General features: G+C 48.9%; 2 protein-coding genes and 1 pseudogene across 4 annotated transcripts; 1 reads left to right on the forward strand and 2 right to left on the reverse strand.

Moving 5' to 3' along the window:
• Window positions 1-1,918: 1,918 nt before the first annotated feature.
• On the forward strand, window positions 1,919-10,676 carry TAPBPL (TAP binding protein like). 2 transcript variants are annotated; one of them, XM_043881419.1, is made up of 7 exons: window positions 1,919-2,451; window positions 3,084-3,302; window positions 3,453-3,725; window positions 4,904-5,242; window positions 7,118-7,420; window positions 9,271-9,360; window positions 9,522-10,676. In XM_043881419.1, the coding sequence occupies exons 1-7, from the start codon at window positions 2,391-2,393 to the stop codon at window positions 9,563-9,565; spliced, it is 1,329 nt and encodes a 442-aa protein (XP_043737354.1). In that variant the 5' UTR covers window positions 1,919-2,390; the 3' UTR covers window positions 9,566-10,676. The 2 variants fall into 2 exon arrangements, with proteins under 2 accessions (XP_043737354.1, XP_043737355.1); XM_043881420.1 differs by having other exon boundaries at window positions 3,087-3,302.
• Window positions 10,612-17,570, reverse strand: VAMP1 (vesicle associated membrane protein 1). Its single transcript, XM_043881421.1, has 5 exons — window positions 17,401-17,570; window positions 14,244-14,370; window positions 13,921-14,079; window positions 13,141-13,192; window positions 10,612-12,731 (listed from the first exon to the last, which is right to left on the reverse strand). Coding segments are annotated over exons 1-5 (357 nt in total). The 5' UTR covers window positions 17,403-17,570; the 3' UTR covers window positions 10,612-12,714.
• A 1,945-nt stretch (window positions 17,571-19,515) lies between these two features.
• On the reverse strand, window positions 19,516-19,920 carry LOC122680254 (annotated as a pseudogene). The gene has a single exon (XR_006336670.1). The product of XR_006336670.1 is annotated as a cytochrome c oxidase subunit 7B, mitochondrial-like (transcript).
• Window positions 19,921-26,647: the final 6,727 nt, after the last annotated feature.

The following is a 26,647-nucleotide window of genomic DNA, read 5'->3' on the forward strand; positions in this document are numbered from 1 at the left end:
GAGTGACTAACACTTTCACAATTTCACTTTCACTTTCCTTCCAAGAAGCAAGCATCTTTTAATTTCAAGGCTGCAGTCACTGTTCACAAAGATTTTGGAGCCCAAGAAAATAAAATCTGCTCCTGTTTCCATTTTTTCCCCACCTATGAAGTGATAGGACCAGATGCCATGATCTTTGTTTTTTGAATGCTGAGTTTTAAGCCAGCTTTTTCACTCTCCTTTTTACCTTCATCAAGAGGTTTAGTTCCTCTTCACTTTCTTCCATTAGGGTGTTATCACATGCATACCTGAGGTATCAATATGCATACCTGTTGATACTTCTCCTGGCAATCTTGATTCCAGCTTGTGATTCATCCAACCTTGCACTTCACATGATGTACTCTGCATAGAAGTTAAATAAGCAGGGTGACAATATACAGCCTTGATGTACTCCTTTCCCAACTTTGAACCAGCCCATTGTTCTATGTTCCGTTCTAACTGCTACTGTTGTCTAACTTCCTGACCTGCATACAGATTTCTCAGGAGACAGGTAAGGCAGTCTGGCATTCCCATCTCTTTAAGAATTTTCCACAGTTTGTTGTAATCCACACAGTCAAAGGCTTTAGCATAGTCAATGAAGAAGAAGTAGATGCTTTTCTGGAATTCCCTTGCTTTTTTCTATGATCCAACAGATGTTGGCAATTTGTTCTCTGGTTCCTCTACCTTTTCTAAATCTACCTCACACATCTGGAAGTTCTTGGTTCACGTACTGCTGAAACTTCACTTGAAGGATTTTGAGCATTACCTTGCTAGCATGCGAAATGAGTACAATTGTACAGTAGTATGAACATTCTTTGGCATTGCCTTTCTTCTAGATTGAAGTTAAACTGATCTTTTCTAGTCCTGTGGACATTGCTAAGTTTTTCAAATCTTCTGGCATATTGAGTGCAGCACTTTAACAGCATCATCTTTTTAGGATTTTAAACAGCTCAGCTGGAATTCCATCACCTCCCCCCTAGTTTTTGCTCATACTAATGCTTACTAAGGCCCACTTGGCTTCACACTCCAGAATGTCTGGCTTTAGGAGAGTGACCACGTCATTGTGGTGATCCAAGTCCTTAAGACCTTTTCTGTACAGTTCTTTTGTGTATTCTTGCCACCTCTTCTTAATCTCTTCTGCTTCTGTTTGTTAGGTCCTTGCCATTTCTGTCCTTTATTGTGCCCATCTTTGCATGAAATGTTCCCTTGTTATCTCCATTTTTCTTGAACAGATCTCTAGTGTTTCCCATTCTATAGTTTTCCTCCATTTCTTCGCATTGTTCACCTAAGGCTTTCTTATCTCTCCTTGCTATTCTCTGGAACTCTGCATTCAAGAGGGACGAGTAGTGGGAATCTATCCTGTGTGCCTTTTCCAGACAGGGTGGGTCAGCTGCAGCCCTGAGCTGCAATGGGGCTGGGGCTCCAGGCAGAAAGCATTCCGCCTTCATAAGGCCCACGTGCTGTACCTTTGGTCCAGAAATCTGGTGAAATAATGCTGAGAGAACAGCATCGAAACATGTACATTATCAAGTGTGAAACAGATCGCCAGTCCAGGTTGGATGCATGAGACAAGTGCTCGGGGCTGGTGCACTGGGATGACCCAGAGGGATGGGATGGGGAGGGAGGTGGGAGGGGGGGTTCAGGATGGGGAACACATGTAAATCCATGGCTGACTCATATCAATGTATGGTAAAAGCCACTACAATTTAAAAAAAAAAAAAAAAATGACAAAACACAGCGTGGGTAGCTCTCCAGCTCTGAACTCAATCTCCCAACACAGGCCACGCCCACTCCCCGCGCAGCCCCGCCCAACCTGCGAGCGGCCCCGCCCACCCTGAGCGCATGTTACGCCCACCCTACGATCTGAGGGCGGAGCTTTCTTCGGCGCAGACGCGCTGGAGCCCCGGGGCGGGGCGGGGGTGGCGGGGCTGGCAGGTAGGGCACCGACGGGAAGAGGGAGAAGGTCCCAGCTGCTGAGGAGCCTTCCCATCAGTCCCTTCCCTCCTCCGACCTGCCTCCGTTCCCGTACTCTCTCTCCGCTTTCTTGGGGCTGATCGGAAGCAAAAGGGCAAAGGGGCACACGCAGCAGAGTCAGGTCCTGAAATCACCAGGGGATTTCTTTTGCGGGCGAGAAGGTGAAAAGGAAGAACAGTGACCAGACTCTGGCTCCAGCACCAATGGCTTCAGCCAGCGGCTAAGGCAGCCGCGATGACACTTTCTCAAAGTGAAAGCGAAAGTCGAGTAGGCGGAGAGGACTGAGGGGCCAGGCGGCCGACCAGGCTGGGGTGTTTGGAGCCCCTTCTCCAGCCGACCCCTGACCAGCGCGGGGACTGAAGAAGGGCGGCGGGGAGGAGGGCCCGAGAGCAGCCCCCATGGGCGCCGAGGGGTGGTGCCTATTGCTGTGCTTGGCTTTCTCCAGCGCGGCAAACGTCGGTGAGTCCGGTGGACAGGCTGGTAGGGTGCGTTGGGCTCAAGAAGCATCAGGTAGTCACCCTCCCCGAGGTCCCAGAGAGAGTAAGGGGCCAGGAATGGCTTCCAAGGGCCCTCTAAGCCCAACAAGAGGAAGGTTCGGCGGCTGGTAACGGAGAGAACCAATTTTGCTGGGGAGGGAGGCTAAGAACTCCGCGGAAAGGGCCAAACCAAGGAACGAGGGGCCTTCTCGGTAATACCGCAAAACCAACAGACCCTGGGGACTAACTGGGAAGTTGAGAGGCTGCCAACGTCCAACAATCGGGTTCATCTTCTCTCCCAAGGCAGCTTTGCTCATTCGTTTCCTTTTGCTGAGAGTTCCTTTGATGGAAGAGAGAGCTTTTCATGGGTTGTTGGAAATAAGAGTTTCATAAATCCCTCTGGAGCAAGGGAAATCCAGGACTTGAAATAATTTACACCAAGAAGTGCGTACCTGGAGAGCAGGTGCTGCTCAGAAAGCTGCTTTAGGGTAAAACAGGAGAGTAGCTAGGGACCAGTAAGATTAACCCTTGATGACTTGGCAGTTTTGAGCAGGGAGTAAGTATAGGAGTAACTTTCTGAGCAAGAGGGTGCTCACACCAGCCTGTTCCCTGCAGCAGAAAGGCAATGGCAGGCAGTGGACGTGGTCCTGGACTGCTTCCTGATGCAAGAAGGTGGGCACCATGGAGGGTTTGCCAGCAGTGAGAACATGGTGAAGGCCGTGCTGGTGCTGAGGCAGGTACCAGTGCCAGATGATGGCTCCCTGGAAGGCCTCACGAATTTCCAAGTGGATACACTGGCCAAGGACGACCCACTCATTACTTTCGAGGCCTCAGGTACTAGCCCTCCACCCTGTGCCCCAGTCCTTCTGGGCTCCCTCCAGTTCCTGAGTCTGGTTCCCAAGTAGACCCGCCCACACTGGCTTCCCATCAGCCCAGGTATTCTCTACCCAACTCCGTATCTGTGCTGCCCTCTTCTCTCCACAGTGAACCGGGTACAGATTCCCCAGGCCGAGGCCCTGCTCCACGCCGACTGCAGCGGGAAGGAGGTGACCTGTGAGATCTCCCGCTATTTCCTCCAGGCCAGGCCAGAGGCCACCATGGAGATGGCAGCCTGGTTCATCACCAACGTGCAGGTATCTGGAGGGGGACCTGGTGTCTCCATGGTGATGAAGACTCTTGAGGATGCTGAGAATGAGGCTATCTTGCATCCCACACTGAAACTGCCCCTAAGCCCCCAGGGGACGGTGCGGACTGCAGGTGAGAAAATGAAAAGTAGCAGAAAGTTTTGATTTTTTTTAAAGGGGCCAGAGATGGGGGACTAGTAGGAGAAGGGAGGGGACAAGACCACCTCCATGCACATCGGTCATCTCAGGGGGTTCCCTAGGCCTCAGTCTGTTCTTCCCAAAGACCCCAAAGGGGGATGATTTTCACCTGGTCGGGTGACCTGAGGACTTAAGACATGTGATACTCTATTCACATGTGCTGTCCACAGCTGCCTTCGTGAGCTGAGTACCAGCCTCTCCCAGGGAGCAGCTAGCCTGATCTGGTGCTTCAAGATGAGAGTGGAACACAGGCCCACAGAATTTGTTCATTATCTCTCTCTCTTTTAATTTATTTATTTGGCTGTGCCAGGTCTTAGTTGCGGCATGTAGGACCTAGTTCCCCAATCAGGGATGGAACCCAGGCCCCCTGCATTGAGAGTGTGGAGTCGAACCCACTGGACCACCAGGGAAGTCCCCCTGGATGTTTCTGAGTCCTGGCTGCTGTCTTGTAGATGTCCCACCACTTGGAGTTGTCTTTTTTTTCCTCATTAGACTGAAGTTCAGCATGTTTGGCTCAGATTTCACCACCATGTGCTTTTTTAAGCTCTGACTTCTTTAGTCTTCTCAGCAGCCTTGCCCTAAGCACATGAACATGGCAACACTGAGTAGCTTGCCCTAGGTCACAGAGCCAGTAAGTGGAAGAACCAGGCTTCCAAAAGCTTTGCTGGCTGCTCCAGGAGTTCCTTCCTACCTGAGGCTCCACGGTAACCCATACTTTTGCATGTGTAATTTGTCTAGTCCATAACTTTCATCAGATTGTGCAGGGGGTAAGTGACTCCAAAATGGTGAAGAGTACCACATGTGCACGCTGCCTCTCAACACGCCCCGGGTGTGCCACAGCTCAGGGGTCAGGTGGCCTCAAGGAGGGAGCAGCCCACAATCACCCCTCTTTCTCCCTGGTAGCTCAGATGGTAAAGAATCCACCTGCAATGCAGGAGACCAGGGTTTGATCCCTGGGTCAGGAAGATCCCCCAGAGAAGGGAATGGCAACCCATTCCAGTATTCTTGCCTGGAGAATCCCATGGACAGAGGAGTCTAGCAGGCTTATAGTCCATGGGGTCTCAAAGAGTCAGACACGACTGAGTGACTAACACTTTTCACTTTCTCCCACAGTGGAGTTCCAGGTGACCACACAGACGCCATCCCTGAATTTCCTGCTGGGGTCCACAGCCTCCCTACACTGTGGCTACTCCGTGGCACCTGGTTTGGACGTTACCAGCGTGGAGTGGCGGCTGCAGCATAAGGGCAGTGGCCGGCTGGTATACCACTGGACCACGGGGCAGGGGCAGGCCAAGCGGGAGGGTGCCACCCTGGAGCCCGAGCAGCTGCTCACAGCTGGAGATGCCTCCCTCACACTGCCCAGCCTCACTCTACAGGATGAGGGGGCCTACATCTGCCAGATCACCACCTCCCTGTTCCGAGCTCAACAGGTCATCCAGCTCTACATCCAAGGTAAGGCCAGGGTCAGTGACGCTGCAGAGAGGGAAAGGAATATGCCTATGAGAGTATTTTCCCGAATGGGATCAAACACAAGGGCACTTTGCTGAGAGGCGGACTGCATTCCCACAACCTGAGTGCCTTCTCCATCCTAGAAGCATGGATGGCATCAGATTGAGTTTCCCATCAGGCTCTCGGAGAATTCCATTCAGTTTCCCATCAGGCTCTAGGATAATTCCACTGAGAAGTGTCCCGGCCCAAGACCCTGCTGCCCTGCCCCAGCTGGCTATCTCCGGTCACCCCAGTCCTTCTGGACCACGTCCTAAGGAGGAGCAGCAGCAAACCCAGGAGGGGCTGTGGGAGTGGTCTTGACAGGAAGGATTGTTTCTTTTTCTTTTTATTAATTTTTAAAAATTTTTGTTTCTTTTTATTTATTATTGATGGCTGTGCTGGGTCCCTGGGCTTTCCTCTAGTTGCCCTCCACAGGTCTCTCTTTGTGGTGGCTTCTCTTGTTGCAGAGCACAGGCTCCAGGGCATGCGAACTTCAGTAGTTGTAGCTTGTGGGCTCAATAGTTGTGGTTCCCAGGCTCTAGAGCAAGAGCTCACTAGATGTGGCTCATGGGCTTAGTTGCTCCGTGGCATGGGGGATCTTTCCAGACTAGGGATCGAACCCGTGTCTCCTGCATTGGCAGGTGGATTCTTTACCACTGACCCACCAGAGAGGGTGCCCCCCCTGCCCCCAGGGAGGACTGTTTCAAAGCCTCCCTCGTAGCTCAGCTGGTAAAGAATCCACCTTCAACACAGGAGGCCCCAGTTCGATTCCTGGGTCGGGAAGATCTGCTAGAGAAGGGATAGGCCACCCACTCCAATATTCTGGCCTGGAGAATTCCATGGACTGTATAGTCCATGGAGTCGCAAAGAATCAGTTACATTACCTTACATTCGCATTTAAAATCACTGGCAATCCCACTTCTGGGCATACACACTGAGGAAACCAGATCTGAAAGAGACACGTGCACCCCAGCATTCATCACAGCACTGTTTATAATAGCCAGGACACGGAAGCAACCTAGATGCCCATCAGTAGACGAATGGATAAGGAAGCTGTGGTACACATACACCATGGAATATTACTCAGCCATTAAAAAGAATTCATTTGAATCAGTTCTAATGAGATGGAAGAAACTGGAGCCCATTATACAGAGTGAAGTAAGCCAGAAAGATAAAGACCAATACAGTATACTAACACATATATATGGAATTTAGAAAGATGGTAACGATAACCCTATATGCAAAACAGAAAAAGAGACACAGATATACAGAACAGACTTTTGGACTCTGTGGGAAAAGGCGAGGGTGGGATGTTTCGAGAGAACAGCATCAAAACATGTATATTATCTATGGTGAAACAGATCACCAGCCCAGGCTGGATGCATGAGACAAGTGCTCGGGCCTGGTGCACTGGGAAGACCCAGAGGAATCGGGTAGAGAAGGAGGTATGGGGAATACATGTAAATCCATGGCTGATTCATGTCAATGTATGACAAAAACCACTATAATATTGTAAAGTAATTAGCCTCCAACTAATAAAAATAAATGAAAAAAAAAAAAAGAAAACTAAAAAAAAAAAAAATTAAAAAAATAAAATCACTGGCTGACAGTGATGCTAAGAAGCAAGCCAACCTCTAGCTGGTTTTGCTGTTGTTTTTCAGTGACCTGTGGGAATCATGCCCCTTTATGTCCTGCCTCCAGGATGTACCCCGCACCTCACTGCGTAGAAACCTTCCACCCCCACAACCTGCTCTCATGCTCAGCAGGAAGAGAAGGCGCCAGGCTCCTCTGCTGTCCCGGTGATCCCTGTGGGATTTGATCGCTCCTCCTTTCTTCCAGCTCCCCCCAAAGTACGACTGAGCTTGGTGAACGCAGCCCCACCAGCCATCCTCATCTGCAGTGTTGCTGGCTACTACCCCCTGGATGTGTCTGTGACCTGGACCCGGGAGGAGCAGGGTGGATCCCCGGCCCCCGTCTCTGGCGCCTCCCTCTCCAGCCTCCGGCAGAGCCCAGCCGGCACCTACAGCATCTCCTCCTCCCTGATGGCAGAGCCTGGCCCTGCGGGAGCCACTTACACCTGCCAGGTCACCCATGTCTCCCTGGAGGAACCCCTGGGGGCCCACACCTGGGTTGCCCCACCAGGTATGATAGTGCTCTCCTTTCCCCACCTCCACACCTGTGCTCAGGTCTCCTGTCCTCTGGTCTAGTTCTGCTTCCCACGGTCTCAGCTGCTGCTTTCCCAAGGTGGCAGCCTCCAGAGGTCCAACCACATGTCCCCCGAGTCTTTTATTATCCCCTGAGTCCTGGGGTAGCAGGCACTGCTGAGAGCTGGAGACCAGGGCTGAGCAGTCCCTCATCCTGCCCTCGAGGAGCTGGAGGGACAGACTAGGCCATCAGGGCAGATGACCCCCCCGGGGGTAGGGGGAGGCCTTCGAGGCTCAGAGGGCCAGGAACGCCAGGACAGAAGGAACGCACATGTGACGGCCTCATTATAGAACAGCCTAAAAGAACCCGGGGGCCTGCACGGCTAGGGGCAAAGGCGTGTGGGGAAGGGGGCTGTGGCCACGAAGCTTGAGAGGTGCTTGTATTTATTCAGGACTGAGCCAGCACTGCGCTGAGCACTCAGACATGAGCCAGCACACATTCTCACGGCTCCCATTTTAGAGATGAGTAACGGACTACAGTCCAGAGGGTCGCAAAGAGTCGGACACAACTGAAGCGACATAGCGCACAGACATAACGGGCACTTACAGATGTCTAGTCAAGGTTGTTGCCTAGGAAATGGTAAAACCGAAAACATGAACAATAGATCGCCTGGTTTCTCTATAGCTCTAACCCCCCTGCTGCTATTGGTGGGCAAATAACAACAGGCTTCCAGCTGAACTTTATCCTGAAGCCACAGAATGTCATCGAAAGGTCTTTTTTGTTTTTAATGTTTGGGGATATTGAAAAGTTTATTTTTTGAACATTGATACTTTTATTTTTTAACTGGAGGAAAATTGCTTTACAATGTCACATGGAAAGGTCTTATGCCATAAAGAGTTTGCATCTTGAAATGCATTACTTGGTGGCTTGCGAGGCCATAAGCTTCCCTGAAGTTTATGGGATTTTACCTCAGCTTACATCACTCTTGAGAGTCCCTTGGATTGCAAGGAGATCCAACCAGTCCATCCTGAAGAAGATAAGTCCTGGGTGTTCATTGGAAGGACTGATGCTGAAGCTGAAACTCCAATACTTTGGCCACCTCATGTGAAGAGTTGACTCATTGGAAAAGACCCTGATGCTGGGAGGGATTGGGGGCAGGAGGAGAAGGGGACGACAGAGGATGAGATGGCTGGATGGCATCACCGACTGGAAAACTCCAGGAGTTTGTGAAGGACAGGGACGCCTGGCGTGCTGCGATTCATGGGGTCGCAAAGAGTCAGACACGACTGAGAGACTGAACTGAACTGAACATCGCTCCCCAGTTATTTACAAAATTGCAGCTTAACTGTCAACAGCTTTGTTCAGTCGCTAGGTTGTGTCCGACTCTTTGTGACCCCATGGACTGCAGCACACCAGGCTTCCCTGTCCATCAGCAACTCCCGGAGCTTGCTCAAACTCAATGTCCATCGAGTCGGTGATGCCATCCAACCATCTTATCCTCTGTCACCCCCTTCTCCTCCCGCGCTCCATCTTTCCCAGCATCAGGGTCAACTGCTAACCTAAACTAAATCTCTCTTGTAAGACAGTTTGGAAAACTGTTGTCACGAGGTAGGAAGAGATAGAGGATTCTGTGTGGAATAACAGGTGGACATCCACCCCCTGCAGTTCCTAGCGCCCCATGTGCCTGGTCCCTGGGTGAGGGCACGAGAGCAGCTGATAGGAGCTCCTCAGCCAGGGACACACACACACACACACACAGAGCATGCTCTGTCCTTCCTGTATGCACACGCTGTGGGTGAGGGTTCAGGATGCTTCTTGCCACTGATTTCCCTCCACACCTCTGTCAGCTGCAGAGCAGAAGTCAGCCCTGGGAGTCCTTCTGGCCAGCATCCTCTTCTTCCTGACCCTGCTGTTCCTCGGGCTGCAGAGACGCCAAGGTAAGAAAGCGCCTGGGCACCATAGGTTCCATCCCTGACTGCCCTCAGAGATCAAATGCTCTGAGCATCGCCAAGCCCAGACCAGGAATAAAGCCAGCCCAACCCCAGCTCTTGGGGTTACCCCACTGACAGCAATCTCGTTCCCTCCTGTTTCCTCCTAGCTACCTCACCAAGGTCTCCCCAAACCTTGAGGCACTCTGGGTAGCTGCTCTCCTGCCTTAAATGTAAAAGATTCACATTCTCCCAGAAGGACTCTGAGCCGAGTCCCAGACTCCAAAAGGCCCCAAGTAAACTAAAAAGAAGGCACAGATCACTGACTCTGGATTTCTGCAGGCCCCTGCCCTCCTTCACTGTGCACCCTGGACTGATATACCAAGGCAGAGAGCGTGGAGAGGTGGCAGGGTGGCAGGAAGGCAGAGGTCTGGATGGAGCTTGAGACCTGAGCCAGCTTGGAGGTTAGACGTGTGGTGCTGGAAAAGATGCCAGAAAAAAAAATTCAGAAAGGATCAGGGGAAGGACAATGGGACAGGGTGGGAATTGGACAAACACACAGTCACTGAACTCTGTCCAAATAAAAGCCCCTCGTGTCCTTGGAAGCAAAGCTTCTCCACTTCCCTGTCTTTTCCCACTTGGGGCCCCGCCTCCCAGGCTTGCTACTGTACCTGCCAAGTGTCCGAGATGTGAAACAGAGACCCTCAGAGGTGGCCCCCAGGGCCCTGTCTCAGCTGCTCTGTGTAACGCTGAGCTGTGGTTAAGCTCCTGCCCCTTTGGATGGCTGCTGGATATTTTAGGACTCTACATGCCACTCACCCCCTCAGCTGCAGGGGAGAGATTGCTCCTTTTAGTCATTTCTAAAACGGGTCTGGTCAGTACACTGGACTTGACAGCAGATGGCTGTGCGTGAGGGTCGTGGGGAGCAGAGCGCGTCCCCCAGGGCCTGGCTCAGGACCTAGGGGGAGATGGTGGCAGCTGTCTGAGAAGACCTGCAGGTGTCTGTCGGTGAGATGCCACTCAGCTTCCTGCCACGGGTTCCTGTCACTCACACCCGGAAGAGCCGCCGGGTGGCATCAGGCATGAAGGCTGAGAGCAGAGACCACTTCCTCTGCCAACGCCCAGACCTTTCATCTCGAGAAGACGATGGCACACGTCAGCCATCCTTCCGGCCCAAAGCACCGTGGGAAGGGAACCAAAGAGAAACACCACCCTCCGCCCCGCCGAGGTCACTCCAAGCCCAAACAACAGTCGAGTCGCTTCAGTGGTAGGAAGCTGTATTTTTTGGCCTTTGTTCAGAATACAGGAAATTGGTGAATATGCCACATGCCTTTGATGGAAGTACATCTGTGATTATTCTGTACGTGGAGGAGAGTGGGGTTAGGAAAAAAGACAGAGAGGTGATGACACACACACAGTGGAGACCCCGCACCGTCTCACGGCAAACCGAGGAGGGGCTGTGGGCTTCGGCTTCACGTGGCCGCCAAGCCCCAGCTGCATACGTGCCCATACACATGGGTGTGGGGTGCGGGGGTGGGGACAGCGAAGACACAGAAGAGGGGACAGGCGGGGTGAGAAAGAGAGTAGGAGGGCTGCGTCCCCAGAAGCACAGAGCCAACTACCTCTGGGACAGACAGGCAGAACCCAGAAGTGATTTCCTGTGACGGGGCGGCCCAGGAGGGCGGGTTTGCTCCAGGCTTGGGACACAGCGAGGCCAGTGGTGGTTCTTCTCCGGCGGTGACCCCCTGCGTTAGGCAAGGGGAGCCCAGGGGAGAGTGGAGGCCTTCGAGGGGGGCCGTGAGGAGGGCACACTGACTGCCTTCATCCAGCTCTTCCGTCCCACCCTGGGGCAGGACGAGGGGAAGGTGGGGTCGGGGCGGAGGGAGAGGCAGGGAGGTTGTGCATAGTGAAATGCTACTGCATGGAGGGCCAGCCAGCCCAGCCTGGCCCCCTGCCGCCTCCCGCTGGCAGACGGCTGGACGGGAGGCATGAGGGGACCTGGTGGGCCCTCCGCCTCTCACAGCTGGTCTGGCCCACTCAGTGCCTTTCCTGAGGCCCAGCCCTAGCCCCTGAGACAGGCCGCGCAACCCTGTCCTCAGGTCCCACTGTCTGTGGGATCACACAGAGAAGTGGGGAGGGGAGGAGGCAGCGTGGAGTCCAGGTGGACGGGGTGCTCTGGGAGGGGAACGAACTGTGGCAAGAACAGAGGCCACTCTAGGTGGGGAGGCCCCGAGGCAGCACAGGACCCACAAGCAGGCCTGTCTGTTGACATCCACCTCAACCCTGGGGCTGGGTTGCTGCAGGCACTGGGCTCCCTCAGCACTCAAGGCACGGCCGGGCCCCCTTTGTCTTTAGCAAGTTCACTGGGGGTGCACTGGGGGGTAAGGACTCCCCAAGGGTCCAGGGCTCCTCACCTCCAGCCCCTCCTCCTCCATCAACAGGAGAGAGCAACAGGAACCTCAGAACAAGAGGGTGAGAAGTGACTTCCTCCAGGCTTATTATTTTCAGGTTAGGCCCTGGACTTGCTGTGTCTCTATAACCCACAGGCATCCTCTCTTTATCTATGCCAGTAAAATTCAGTGACAGTCTCAAACTCTGGCTAATGAAATTATTTGACGCCCTCATGAACAACACAGAAGGATGCAGAAAACATGGACAAGTGCCCCCTCCAGGTGTGAGCTGGCGGGACTGCTTCCAGGATGGGAATGGGAGTCCTGGCATTTTTTCGCTATGAATATGTATCCTCCAGGTCGCTGGAGGACAAAGTAAAAGGTGGTAAGATCCCTGAAGACAGAAAATATTAAGACTAACGGATGGGACATCCCTCTGAAAAACAGGCTTGACTTTCTTAAGGCATCCTGCACCAGGCCCAGGCTGGACTGCAGGCCCGGTCCAGGCTCCCCTCCAAGGCCTGGCCCAAGAGAAGAACTCCAGGTGAGGGACATTCTCCCAGCTGTCCCCAGCCTCCTCCTGCCAGCGGCCTGGCCTTTCCTGGCAACACCACCAGCAGAAGCCTCTTCTCCTCCCCCCAGTTCTGGCCCCTTCTTGGGCAGGTCACCTCAGCTCCGTCCCTTCCTCGGCCCTCCGCCTCCAACCCTCTGGGGAACTTGAGAGAGCGTGACGGGGGAGGAAGGAGATGCCTGCTGTTGTTTACCAGGCAGTTACCTCAAGACTGCACCATGAGCAGCATTTCCAGTGTCGTGGGACCGCGTGCAAATGAAAGCAACAAAAGAGGAGGAGTGGGCAATGGCGAAGCAGGGCTGGGGTGGAGGAAGGCGGATGGGGTAGCGCCGGGGAGAGACGGAGGGAGAGAGGGACATGAGTTCAGATGGCCGGGGGGAACAGGGACGGGGCGGCACGTTCTCAAGCAAAAAAGTAGACTGGACACAGGAATCGGGAGGTCCCGGATGGCAAAGAGAGAGAGACAGGAGACAACAAGAGGGCACATGACATCAGGTTACTAGACACCACGTGTGGCTGCAGGAGTCCCATCCCCACGGTCACCCTCCAACCCATGCCGGTGACAAGAGCACAGCCCCACTTCCTCAGAACAGGAGGGACCACTGTCCCCCACAGTCCTGCAGAGGGAAGGCTTGTCCACCCAGGAAGCCCCTTCTGCCCTCCCACACCCAATGATGACCCTCCCCGCCGCCCTGGCAGCGATCTGATCTCCGTACCTCAGTCAGAGCAGCCCCACTCCCCAGGCAGGCAGGCAGGCAGGCAGGGCTGGGAGGAGACTCCAGGACCTTCCCACCTCTTCACCCCACCAGCAACCTCAGCGATACTTACTTACAATAACTACCACGATGATGGCGCAGATGGCTCCCAGCATGATCATCATCTGGTGGGGGAACATGGACAAAGAGTGAGCCCTTGGGTTCGGGGAAGGAGGGAAGGAGCCCAGGGCTGGGGACACGAGAGCAACACCGTCCCAGTCCTGGGGAACAGTGGAAGAAGCCACATGGCCCCCAGGACAGCTGGAAGCCTCCCAACACCCTGTGTACCACCCCACCCCCCCATCAGACAGTAGCCCCTCCACCACAGCTGGAGCTTCTCGAAAACGTCAGATCATCTGCAGCCTTCTCCTTTTCCCCTCTTCCTGTAACTTGGAGGCTTTCAACGGAACATCATAGGAGATGCAAACTTTGAACCTTTAGTCATCTGGTTCATTGTTCATCATAAAGTGTTCAGCTCATTCCCCAAGAGCTGCAGGTGTTTAAATATGTATCTACCCCAGCCATTGTGTCAACATTGGTGTGTCTCCGGAAGGGACAGGTAAGAATTTTGCAGGGGTCCTCTGGGAAAAAGCAGCTTGACTAACCCCTCCAGACTCCTCAAGGTCTCCAGGGCCCCCAGTGAGTGGTTCTGAGTACTCTAGCGTACCCTGGTGGCCAGCTCAGGTAATGCAGCTTAGTAAGGCGGCTTCCAGATTTCCTCCCAGGAGAGGAGCCAGCAGAGGATGTGGAATCATTCTACATTCCACAGAGGATGTGGAACCTGAGGGTTTTCCTGCCTCCTGTGCGTTGAAATAATGGGGAAATATTATGGGGAGGGGACGGGGACATTCACCTTGCAGTTTTTCCACCAGTACTTCCTCTTTAGCTTGGCAGCGCTGCTCTCAAATTGTGATGCACCTGCCTGCAGGGCGTCGGCTCGGTCATCCAGCTCTGACAGCTTCTGGTCCCTCTCTAGGACCTTGTCCACGTTTACACGCATGATGTCCACCACCTGAGCAGGGCATGGGAACACAGAGCGGCTAAGCTCCCCCCGAGCTGGGGAGAGCACTCCAAGGCTGCCCTGCCTCCCAGAGCCGTGAGCTGCCCCTCTACATAAAGAGAAGTTTCCAGACTCCCATGATTTGGAAACTCTCGGAGAAAAATCTATCCACCTACCTCCTCCACTTGTGCCTGGGTCTGCTGTAGTCGTCTGTTACTGGTCATATTAGGAGGAGGGCCAGGGGGACCCCCACCTGGGGCAGCCCCTTCTGCCCCTTCAGTGGGTGGCTGAGCTGGAGCAGACCTTTGGAGAGAAGGGCACAGAGTGCATGAGACAAGAAAGGAATCCCGAGCATTCTCACCACACAGCACCAAGGCGGTGGTAATAATAAGGTTATAGGCAAATAGGAGGGGTCTAGCTCCTTGGCAATGCCAAGTGGGGAGACACGATACAGAGACACAAGGCAAAAAATGAAAGATCTTGCAACTGATGGGGCCCAGTGACACGCTGGGTGGAGGGTGGCATTAAGAGCTCTCATCTGGGCTGTCCTCTGACCCAAACTCAAACGCATACTCTGGCACGATGGCTACAGGGACAAATGGACCAGCCGTAGCCTAAATGTTATTTCTCTGCTTCCCAGAACTCAACCTGGAAAACTCCAATCCAGGTTAGGAGAATTATATGCAAAAAAACTAAACCTTCAGGACAAGCTTTGGAGAAGGAAATGGCAACCCACTCCAGTAGCCTTGCCTGGAAAATTCCATGGACAGAGGAGCCTGGTGGGCTACAGTCCATGGGGTTGCAAAGAGTCAGACATCACTGAGCGACTGAACTAGCAGTCAGGACAAGCATACAGACTAACAGCTCTTTCCTTTTTTTTTGCAAAGGCTGAATATAAAAATAAAGGCCAAGCAGACAGACTCTGTTGAAGGGGAGTCAGTTATTGGTATGTTTCACATAGTGATTACAGTATGTCATGGCCACTGTAGGACGACTTGGAGAATCACCAAAGGCCTCCGTAGTTGGAGTGAGTCAGAACTGTTTGCTTGCTTCATTTTTTGGCAGAGAAGGTTGGGGGTTCACTTAGAACCGGGGCCCAAAGCAATTGTGTTAATTGTGAGACTGTTCCAAGAGCCTAGGCAGGAAACAAAAATACTAGACACAGTCCTCAGTGTATAGGCATCAGGGACGTTCTGTTCCTTCTTTTTCTAGATTTGGCATCAAGTCTAGGAAACTCTCCTAGTTCTTTATGTCCCAAAGAGAAATCTTGGTTTACATTGAATATATACAGAGACCATTCTCTTTCTCCCTTAGCCTTAGGGTGGGGGAATAATCTAGCATGAAAAAAGTGAAAGTGTTAGTCACTCAGTTGTATCCAACTCTTTGCAACCCCATGGATTGTAGCCCTCCAGGCTTCTCTCTCCATGGGATTTCCCAGGCAAGAATACTGGAGTGGGTTGCCATTCCTTTCTCCAGGGGATCTTCCCAAATCAGGGATCGAACCCAGGTCTCCTGCATTGCAGGCAGACTCTTTACCATCTGAGCCACCAAGGAAGCCTCATCAAGCATGGAGTCCTCCAAATAAATCCCGCTCCATGTCTCCCAACACATGGAAGCTAAATTCACGTCCTAAAGAATTTTCAAAAGTCTAACTTAAGGCGTGAGCTGTTCTCTGCCAAGGAAGAACTCACAGGTAGGAGAGAAATTGCTCAAATTTGTTGGAGAAGAGAAATTACAAGAACTCCTCAAACAGAAGCAGAATCTCACAAAGCACACCTCATCAAAGCAGTCCAAGAGTAAATGTACTATGGATGAACCATCACAAAGTCACCAAAAAGGAAAAGCCTTGACTATTCACAATAGAACTAATACCCAGAAGTTCCTCCTCTCTAAGTAAATTTCAGTCTAAAGAGACAGAGAATAACCCCTCAGAAAGGTTATTTTAGCAGATTACACCTGACTCATCCCAGTTAAAAGAAGTGTTTTCCCATTTCCCTTTAAGGCACAAAAGAGGCAAAGGAAAGATACGGAGCTCTGGAAGCCACTAGACTCCTCTGCTACTACTGAGCTAAGCAATCTAGTTCTCTGATGAAAGTGGAAAATTCAGTGAGTAGGAAGCAGCCGGTGTTTGGTCTTGGAAGTGGTCCAGGCTGGTGGCACCAATGACAAGATTAAGGTCAGAGACCTCGTGACACCCTTCTAGTCACTATGCTTTCCTCACCTCCTTCCTTCATCCCACATGGATGCTACTGGGAACCAGTCAGCAAAGAAGGCTCCCCCTGCCCAAAATGAAAACCCAGAGCATCCTGGGGCTTGGCCAAAACACGTAAACTACCAGATACAGTTAAAACTGTAGAAATCAAACACAAATAGTTACAAAGCTTTGGAAGGGACCATTTCACTTACTACTTGTTGGGAGTTGGGAACACGCAGGAGTAACATATCCAAGGCTAATTATAAGCCTTATGTAACATAAGTACATCTTTCCCTTTTTTTGTCACCAAGAGAAGCAACATGAATACATCTAGGACCAGGGCAGGACTCTGTGCAAGAACCGAAGTTCTTCCACTTGTCTAGCTATATAGCTCTCCCTTAGGATCTTGAGATGGGGATGACCATGACCAGATGACTAAATTGATTATTAGAGACTAAACATAATGTGTTAAGGGAAGGTGGAGGTGCAGGGGTGGTCCTCAGCTCTGTTTCTCTTCCGAATACTTGGCTAAGGCTCACTGACAGGAAAACAGCTCCTCTACGGGTGGCTTTGGGATGAATGGCTGCTCGGAATCGCATACCACTGCCCCTGGAGTCCTTGTGAGCTGCTCACCAGAGAACTGGCAGACAAGTTTCTGGAGCTTTGCTCACTACCAAGAGGCGGCTGCTCATCGCGATCGGGTTGAGGGGTGTACCCAAATGCAGACGCTGCAGAGCAACCCAAGCAACTAACTGGCAGGTGCACTTCTGTCCTTCCAGAAGCCCTAAGTGCCGCCTTGATCAGTGACAAGAAAGAGCCTCGAGCCCCTCTCGGGTGTCTCCACGCCCCACCTTCGCCGGAGACCCGGCTGAGGAGTCCCGCAGGCGAGAGGAGAGGGGGCAGTGAATGTGGGACCCCCGCTCCCCGGCCGCGCCCGTGCGGTGCCGGCTGCGGCTAGTGCAGGAATGGGGTGCTGCCTCCCCTCCCGGGGGGATGGCCCGGCCCGGGGGCGGCGCGCAGCGGTGGTTCCCCGCGCCGCCGCAGCTGCTGCAATGCGCCATTTTCGGTCCCGCAAAGTCCGGCGCTGGGGTGAGAGGTGCCAACGAGGTGTCGCGCCCCCCACATCAGAGTCAACTCACATGTCACCGAGAGAAGGATGAGAGGACCGTTTCCTCTCCGGAGGCTGCGGGTAGACACCCGATCGGGAAACGCTGCGGTGAAGCCGCCCGCACCTTCGAGCTCCGCGTCTGGCTGCCCACCAGAGCTCTAACTGCGGTGGAACTTACTGCAGTTGCCGCGCCGGCCCCAGTCTTTATCAGTGCTGGCCACGCCCCCCGGATCAAGCTGACAACCCTGCAGTCCAATCCATGCCCAGGACGGGCGCTAGTCCCCGAAGCGAAGGCCGGACAAGGCCTAGAGTGCCCGCCCCTTAACATTAGCCAATCGCAGCTCTCTTCTCATTCTGATTCGGGAAAGGAGCTGCACCGGGAGGATCTGACCAATACGACTCTGGCTTGCTTACCTGTCTAACTAAGCGAAGGGGTGGGGTGGAACTCGGCGCCAACCCTTTGGAAAGGCGGCTCCAGTAGTTTGAATTGGACCTTATTTTGGTGCCTCCCAGCCAATCGCTGAGCAGTTCCTCGCGTCCGGGACCGCCCACGGCCCGGCCTCCAGCCAATCACGCAGCTTCCTCCGACAGCGATGGGCGGGCCCCCGGCTCTCCCAGGACCAGGACTCCCAAGCCCTGGGAGCTGCGGGTGTTCGGCGATCAAGGCAGGGCCCAGGTACCCGCACCCTGCCGATCTACACCTCATCTCCTTGCCTTTGACAGACAGCTCTGAGGAGGCTGAATTCATCAAGGCAGAGCCGCAGGCTCCCGGCGCCAAAGTAAATACCAGAGCTCCTGTCATCCGATCTACACAACCAACAAGCCCCTCACGCAACGTAAATTTGACTCCCTCTTCCCCAAACCTACGCCTCCTATCCATCCCAGGTAGTTTACCACGTCGACTCCGTTACCCAAACCAGAAACCTGGAAACTATCTTAGATTGCCTCCCCGTTCATCTTCACCTGTCTTCTAACAGTTTACCAAGTTCTCCTTCTTAGTATTTCAAGTATCTCTTCCCTTGTCTCCCTGTCCCACTTCAGATTATTATCTCTTACCTGGATGCCATCAGTTGTAAAACTATTACTTTATGTCCCTATGAGTAAAAAGGTAGCAAGTAAACTGTGACATAATGCTTTCTTATCACTTCGATTTTTTTATATTTATTGAAAGTGTATGTTTCTATGGGTATAGGTTTTTTTATACTTCACTCCCGTGGAAAAACATAAGAAGGAAAACAGAAAAGAGCAACACGGTAACAGTGTTCCTGAAACCTCACAGACAGCAAATTTTATGATTCATTTTTTTGACTCAGATGTGCATGATTTCCACACAATGTAGTCCTCTTTGCATGCCATCAAGGGCCTGGTGATGCAGCATTTATTAAAGGAATGTTCCTTTTCTGTCTCTGGAATTTTCTTCCAAGCCTCAGACACCTATTTGGCAAATTTTGATTCTTATGAGCCAGTATGACAAATACAGTATGACTGTTCTGGCTAATAGTTCTGGTCAAACATCCCAATTTATATGTTCAAATCAAAAAAAAAAAAAAAGAACAAGTGCCAAGTGGCCTCTTAAAATTAATGAAATACAATATCTTCCTGTTTCATCTTAACCCCTCAGTTATAACCATCCTCTAAGAAACCACCAGGGTGATCTACCCAAATGTCACAACCCTGTTTAAAAACTTTAAACAATTAGAAACATAATGCATTGATCATATGTGTTTATCCCGCCCCACTTCTGAAACTACATCAAAATGAAAATTTGTAAAAATTGAAAACAAATTATAAACCCTTAAAGACAAATAGAATGGAAGAAATTGGTCCTGACAGCATGAATGGCTAAATATGCCCACCAGATTCATATGAGGTTGCAAAAAAAGAAATACAGAGAGGTTCTAGTTTAGGCTTATTACAGATAAAGCTGCCACGAACATTCATGTGCAGTTTGTGCCATGCATCGTGCCAAGTCACGTCAGTCGTGTCCAACTCTGTGACCCTATGGACTGTAGCCCACCAGGCTCCTCTGTCCATGGAATTCTCCAAGCAAGAATACTGGAGTGGGTTGCCATGCCCTCCTCCAGGGGATCTTCCCAACCCAGGGATCAAACCCGAGTTTCTAATGTCTCCTGCATTGGTAGGCAGGTTCTTTTTTTTTTTTTTTTTTTTTTGAAGGTTTCAAGTATACTTTATTTCTTCAAACATGCCATATTTTAATGGGTACATAGTACTTTTACTTGGCATCAATTATGAGTTGATTTTGAAACAATTCATATTAAACCAGCTAGGATGATTACTGTTCTCTCCATTCCTTTGGGGTGACTCTGCCAACAGGCGATGGGTTCCACTCTATTCCAATTTGTGTTGCCATATATACCCATACAGCAACACAGAAAGTGGCTCCACTAGCTAATACGGCATTACCATATTTGTCATGGAAATCAGGTGCCCGCTTCTGGTGGATCTGCCTTGCCACTGCTTGCTGAATGGTTTAAACTCTCAGACGACTTAGCGCGTTTTTGGCCAAAGGAAACATCCTGAGGTTGAACACAAAACGGCTGAAACTACAGCTGCTGGCCTCTAGCAGTTCGTCGTCTACTACCCTTGCAGACTCCTCGGTAGGCAGGTTCTTTACCACTAGTGCTGCCAGGAAAGCCCAGTGCAGGTGTGCACGAACATAAATTTTCATTGCTCTGAGATAAATGCCCAAGAGTGCAATTGCTGGGTGGTAAAGTAAACACATGTTTAGTTTTGTAAGAAACTACCAAACTGTTTTTCAGAATGGCTATACCATTTTAGATTCCCACCAGCAATATGTGAAGGATCCAGTTTTTCCACATCCTCATCAGCATTTGGTGTTGTCACTTAAAAAAAAAAAAATTAGCCATTCTGATAGGTATATAGTGATATATTATTGTGGATTAAATTTTTGTTTCCCTAAAGGCTAATGATGTTGAACATATTTTAATGTGTTTATCTGCCATCTAAATATCCTCTTTGTTGAAAGATCTATTCATGTCTTTTGCCCATTTTTAAATTAGGTTATTTTTTTGCCTTTGAATTTTAAGAATTATTTAAACATTCTAGATAAAGTACTTTATCAGCTAAAAAGTTTCTCCCAGTCTTTCTTTGTCTTTTCATCCTCTTAACTGGAACTTTCATAGGGCAAACATTTTTAATTTTGTTAAGTTCCCATTTATGAACTTGTCCTTTAATGCATCACTTTCTGTGTCACACTTTGCCTAGCCCTAGAGTCGCATAGTTTTCTCATATCTTATTTTCCAAGAGTTAGATAGTTTTGTTTCGTAATCCATTTCAAGTTAATTGCTGTATGAGGTGTGACATTTAGGTCGGGGTTCCTTTTTTTTTTTCAATGGATGTCCAATTGCTCCAGGACTGTTTGTTGAAAAAGCAACCCTTTCTCCATTAAATTGCTTTTGCATCTTTGTCAAAAATCAGTTGGGCTGGGAATTCCCTGGCTGTCCTGTGGTTAGGATTCAGCACTTTCATTGCTGCAAGCTCAGGCTCAATCCCTGGCCGGGGAAGAGAAGAGCCACCAAAATTAAAAAAAAAAAAAAGACAAAGGAAAACCAGCTGGGTGTATTTGTGCAGGTCTGTTTCTGGGTTTTCTATCTGGTTCCATTGACCTATGTGTCTGTCCTTCTGCCAATGACACACTGTCTTAATTATTGTAGCAACAGTAAGCCTTAATATCAAGTAGAACTATTTCTCCCATTTTATTGTGCTCTTCCAAAGTTGGTTTAGCTATTCTAGATCCTTTGCCTAAAAGATCATTTTAAAAAGGCATTTAGGTAAGCTGGCAAGAAAGTAGACTATTTAAGGACCAAAAGACTAGGTGAACCCTGGGCCTGGAGAGGTAACTGGGCCCTGAAGCCTGGTTTGCCTTGAGGGCATTTGCTTAAAGGTTTAATTTAGGCATGGTGGCCTCATAGGGTGCCACCGTGGCATAGGAGACAGAACCCAGGGTCTCTGTAGGGTTGGAGATCTAATAGAAGGCCCTACCATAAAGTCAGAACCCCAAAGGACTATATTCTCACCTAAGAGTGAATTTAAAATATGCTATATCTGAACTGCCCCTATGGGACTACATAGAAAATCTGCTCATCTGAAACCTAGGTAGCTACTAGAGAACTTTTCTTTTTTCTTTTAAATATATGCAGACAGGGCTTCCCCAGTGGCTCGCTGGTAAACAGTATATCTGCCAATGCTGGAGACATGAGTTCCATCCCTAATCTGGGAAGATCCCACATGCCACGGAGCAACTAAGCTTGTGCCACAACTACTGAGCCTGTGCTCCAGAGCCCGGGAACCGCGACGACTGAGCCCACATGCCACAACTGCCAAAGCCCGAGCACCCGAGAGCCCATGCTCTGCAACAAGAGAAGTCACCGCAGTGCGAAGCCAACACACCGCAACTAGAGAGTAGCCCCCACTTGCCATACTAGAGAAAAAGCCCGAGCAGCAACAAAGATCCAGCACAGCCCAAAATAAATAAATGATAAATAAATTATTAAAAAAACATATTTATAAATATATGCAGACACTTTATAATCAATGCTGTGGTTTTTCTGTCTGAATTCCTTATTGGTCCTAAAAACAAAATAGCAAGAACTTAAAATGGTTCCAGGTCGACAGTGCCATCAAGCACCGGCTGTAGCAATGCAAGTCCTCTCTCTGGATGAGTTTATCTTCGATCTAGGCCTTGGGGAATTTCCACAGATACAGTTCCAAGAAAAATAAATCATGGTCAAAAATTGGAAACAAATAAGGAACAAAGAACCAGGAGCAAGAGCCAACAAAGATGGAGATAGGAAGTAAGAAAATTAGAAAATCAAGCCAAATAGTTCAACATCTGATTAATAGGCCTTCTGCAAAGAGAAAACAGGATATGAGGGAGAAATATTACAAAAGAAATACAAAGGAGAAAAATCTGAATTGAACAAGTCTTTCTGGATTAAATAGTACACCATGTGCCTAGCATACTGGAAGAAAAAGAATCAGGTCAAGACACATCTTTGTGAAATCTCAGAATATTAGGGGAAAAGAGAAGATCCTAAAAGATTTCAAGAAGAGAGAGGGGGAGAGGGACTTCCCTGGTGGTCCAGTGGATAAGAATCCACCTGCCAATGCAGGAGATTTGAGTTTGATTCCACATCCCTCAGAGCAGCTAAGCTGGTGTGTTACCACTACCGAGCCTGAGCTCTGGAGCCTGTGCTCTGGAACAACAGATGCAACTGCAGTGAGAAGCCGGAGCACCGAAACTAGAGAAAAGCCTGCCCAGCAACAAAGACCCAGCACAGCCAAAAATAAACAAATAATAAATATTATTTTTTAAAATATTTATTTATTTGCACCAGGTCTTTACTTGCAGCATACAAACTCTTTAGTTGTGGCATGTGGGATCTAGTTCCCTGACCAGGGATTGAACCCGGGTCCCCTGCACTGGTAGCATGGAATCTTAGCCACAGGACCACCAGGGAAGTCCCTAAATATTATTTTTAAAAGAAAATCATAAGAATGCCTTGGGGAGATTCAAGGCTATAGTTGTGTGTTGAATTGCATTCCTCCCAAAAATTTTTATGTGGAAGTCCTAACACTCAGATCTTAGAATATGACCTTATTTGGATCCAGGTTGTTGCAGAGATAATTAATTGAGATGAGGTCATATTGGTGTAAAATGGGCCCCTACTCCACTATGACTGCTGTCCTTATAGAGTGGGGAAGCTTGGAGAGACATGCACGGGGAGAATGCCTTATTCACATTCAGGCAGGTATCTGCCTGATATGTCTATAAGCCAAGGAACACCAGATACAGCCAACAAACCACTAGAGGCCAGGAGAGAGGCAGGGAATAGATGCACCCACACAACCCTGGTGATGCCTGGTCTCAAGACTTCTAGCCTTAGGAAAGCAAGTGGATACATTTCTGTTGTTTAAGCACCCAACTAATGGTACTTTGTATTCAGCAGTCCCAGAAAACTCATACATCTGTCTTGAACTAGTACATATGTTGGATTCCCAAAACAATCAACAAATTTTGTACATATATATATATATATCACATACACGTGATAAAAATACCAGAAGGGATTGACTTGTTATGAATACTGATAAGTTTAAGAAACCAACAGGAGTAAACAAATCCAAGTGTTTCTTAGACCATGAATCACCCTGAAGACAAAAATAGAACATCGTTTCTTCTGGGGGACCTTTAGGTACAGAAGGCAGAGTTAATCCTACTCTTCAGTTCATGACACATGATCTCTACCTATGCATAAAAAGATTTTGTTTCATTTTTTGTTCTTTTTCCTTATTCTCCTTCCCAGCCATAGACAGCATTATAAATTGTCTGATATTTATAATTTTGTGTTTTTGCAAAATGGGTACTGTCTTCTATGTGTGTATTTTTAATTTATATAAATGGTATCATGTTTTAAATCTCATTGTGTTTTTCCACTCAGCTGGAAGTTTTAAAGAGGAAAATTGTACAATTTGTAAATGAACGGTTTGCTCTTTCCTTCCAATTCTCACATCCATTTAATTCCATCCCTCCTCTGTTCTTTCCTCCCTTCCTCCTTTTCTTTTTTTTTGTATAACACTAACTAGGACCTTCAGTGGTAAATTAAAGTGCAGCAGCAATAGAGGGCATTCTAGTCTTGTTGCTGATCATAAGGAAATTGTTTAGTCACTAAGTCATGTCTGACTGTTTGCAACTCCATTGACTAGCCTGCCAGGCTCCTCTGTCCATGGGATTCTCCATGCAAGAACACTGGAGTGGGTTGCCATTTTCTTCTCCAGGGGGTCTTCCCAACCCAGGAAGGGAACCCTTGTCTCCTGCATTGCAGATGGGTTCTTTACCACTGAGCTACCTGGGAAGCCCACTCTTAAGGAAATATATATCCACTCAATATTTGGTGTGGGTCTCCAGGATGTCACCTTTACCAAATTAAGGAAATGTCCTTCTGTTCTTTGGGTTTTTAAAATTATAAATAGGAGCTGAATTACGTAACTTCCCCTTTCTATATCGACTAAGATCATCACAAAGAACTAAACCTTCATCTTTCAAAACAGGAAGCTAATAGATGTCTAAAGCTGCTAAACCATGAAGAGCAGGAGGGCAGTTTATTTCAAATTATGATGACAAATAACAGAATAGTTCAAAAAAGTAAAAGCCTTTCATTCTGGGAAGCTAGTTTGGAAGATAGATGGGTAAGGCAGGAGATTGCTGTTTTTGTCGTATAACTTTCCTTTCTTTTTGATTAACTATATATACATGTATTACTCTGATTTTTTTTTAAAAAAAGAAAGCTTAATTTAGCCATAAAGTGAGATAAGATTCATGGACCATATGAACCTACACATTTAGTATACAATCACACGGTTTTTAGTATATTCATAAGGCTGTGCAATTATCACTACTAATTCCAGAACACTTACATCAACCCAAAAAGAACCAGCGTACCTGTTGGTAGTCATCTCCCATCCCTCGCTCCTTACCTCATCCCCTGGCAACAACTCATCTACTTTCTGTCTATTGTCATCTGCCTATTCTGAACACTTCATATAAATCGAACCATACAATATGTAGCCTTTATGACTGGCTACTTTTATCTTTCAAAGTTCCTCAATGTTACAGCAGTACCTCATTTTTTTTTTAATGATTGTATTTATTTTCAGCTGTGCTGGGTCTTCACCGCTGCTTAGGCTTTTCTCTAGTTGCAGTGATTGGGGGCTGCTCTCTAGTTGCAGTACACAGGCTTCTCATTGCAGAGCACAAGTTTCAGGGCATGCAGGCTTCCGTAGTTGCAGCACATGGGCTCCAGAGCATGGGCACAGTAGTTGTGGTACTCAGGCTTAGTTGCTCCACAGCAAGTGGGATCTTCTTGGCCCAGGGATCAAACCCATGTCCCCTGCATTGGCAGGTGGATTCTTTACTAACAAGGGAAGCCCCCTCATTCATTTTTATAGCTGAGTAATATTTCATTGTATACATAGACCACACTTTGTTTATCCATTCGTCAGTTGATGGAGATTTGGGTTGTTTCTTCTTTTTGGCTATTCTGAATAATGCTGCTATGAACATGTCTACAAGTTTTTGTGTGACTATGTTATCAGTTCTCTTGGGTGTATACCTAGGAGAGGAATTGCTGGATCATATGGTAACTCTCTATATAACTTTTTGTGGAAGTGCCAGTTTTCCTAAATGGTTGCATCATTTTACTAAAGATTAAGTCTTAATGGTTCTTTATTTTTTAATATATTTTATTTTTAAAAAGTATTTTTATTCATTTGACTGTGCCAGGTCTTAGTTGCAGCACATGGGATCTAGCTCCCTGTCCAGGGATTGAACCCAAGACCCCTGCACTGGGACCGTGGAGTCTTAGCCAGTGGATCACCAGGGAAGTCCCCTTAGTTCTTTAGTCTTCTTCATAATCTGATTCTGGCCTCCATCTCCTGCCCAATTTCTCATTAGCTCTGCCAACAAATGCCATTCACAGCTTTCCCGTATGTGCCAGGCTGTTTCTCACCTCTGACCTTTGTTTCAGTTTCATCTGCCTGGAAAGCAGGCTAACCTCCATATCGTATCTCGGTTAACTGCCTCCTCCAGAAAGCCTTCCCTGTCTTCATTCCTGCTCCCCTAGGATGAGGTAAGGGTCCCTCTTCTCTGTACCTATACAGCAGGTAATTAACATGCTTTGAATGCCATAACAGATTTTACAATTATGCTTTTTTGCCCTCTGTTTTATTGAAGTCTAGTTGCTGTACATCAAAGTGATTCAGTTATACACATTCTTTTTCATGATGATTTATCCCAGGAGGTTAGGTATAGTTCCGTGTGCTACACAATAGGACCTTGTTTATCCATCCTAAATGTGTTGAAGTGTTAAGAGTTTGTATCTACCATCCCCAAACTCTCAGTCATCCCTTTCCCTCCCTGTCTCCCCCTGTAACTATGCTTCTTTGTCTACCGCCTGCACTAGGAAGAGTTCTTTAAATGCAGTTGTTGGGTTTTTTTTTTCCTTTGTATCCCTCGAACCTACTGGTAGCCTTCAATAAATGGCTGTTGAATGTGTGACTTCTACAGATATTTACCAAGGATCTATTAAGAGCCAGTATACAAAGAGACCAGATATGAGACTAGTAACAGTGAACAAATGTGTGCAAGACAGTCCCTGCCCTGAATGAAGATGAGCCCTAGTCAATGGGGAAGATGGACACAGAGACAGATAAAACCAAGCAAGATCAAAAAGCAAACA

Source organism: Cervus elaphus, chromosome 22 (genome assembly GCF_910594005.1).
Source record: "Cervus elaphus chromosome 22, mCerEla1.1, whole genome shotgun sequence".
Lineage (NCBI taxonomy): Eukaryota > Metazoa > Chordata > Mammalia > Artiodactyla > Cervidae > Cervus > Cervus elaphus.

Excerpts from the sequence above, each read along its gene's own strand:
- VAMP1 (XM_043881421.1), bottom strand. Across the intron at positions 14,080-14,243 it reads CCCAGGCACAAGTGGAGGAG|GTGGTGGACATCATGCGTGT; the intron begins GTAGGTGGATAG and ends TGCCCTGCTCAG. Across the intron at positions 13,193-13,920 it reads ACTGGTGGAAAAACTGCAAG|ATGATGATCATGCTGGGAGC; the intron begins GTGAATGTCCCC and ends TTCCCCCACCAG.
- TAPBPL (XM_043881419.1), top strand. The coding sequence starts at position 2,391 with ATGGGCGCCGAGGGGTGGTGCCTATTGCTGTGCTTGGCTTTCTCCAGC. Across the intron at positions 3,303-3,452 it reads CATTACTTTCGAGGCCTCAG|TGAACCGGGTACAGATTCCC; the intron begins GTACTAGCCCTC and ends TTCTCTCCACAG. Across the intron at positions 5,243-7,117 it reads CATCCAGCTCTACATCCAAG|CTCCCCCCAAAGTACGACTG; the intron begins GTAAGGCCAGGG and ends CCTTTCTTCCAG.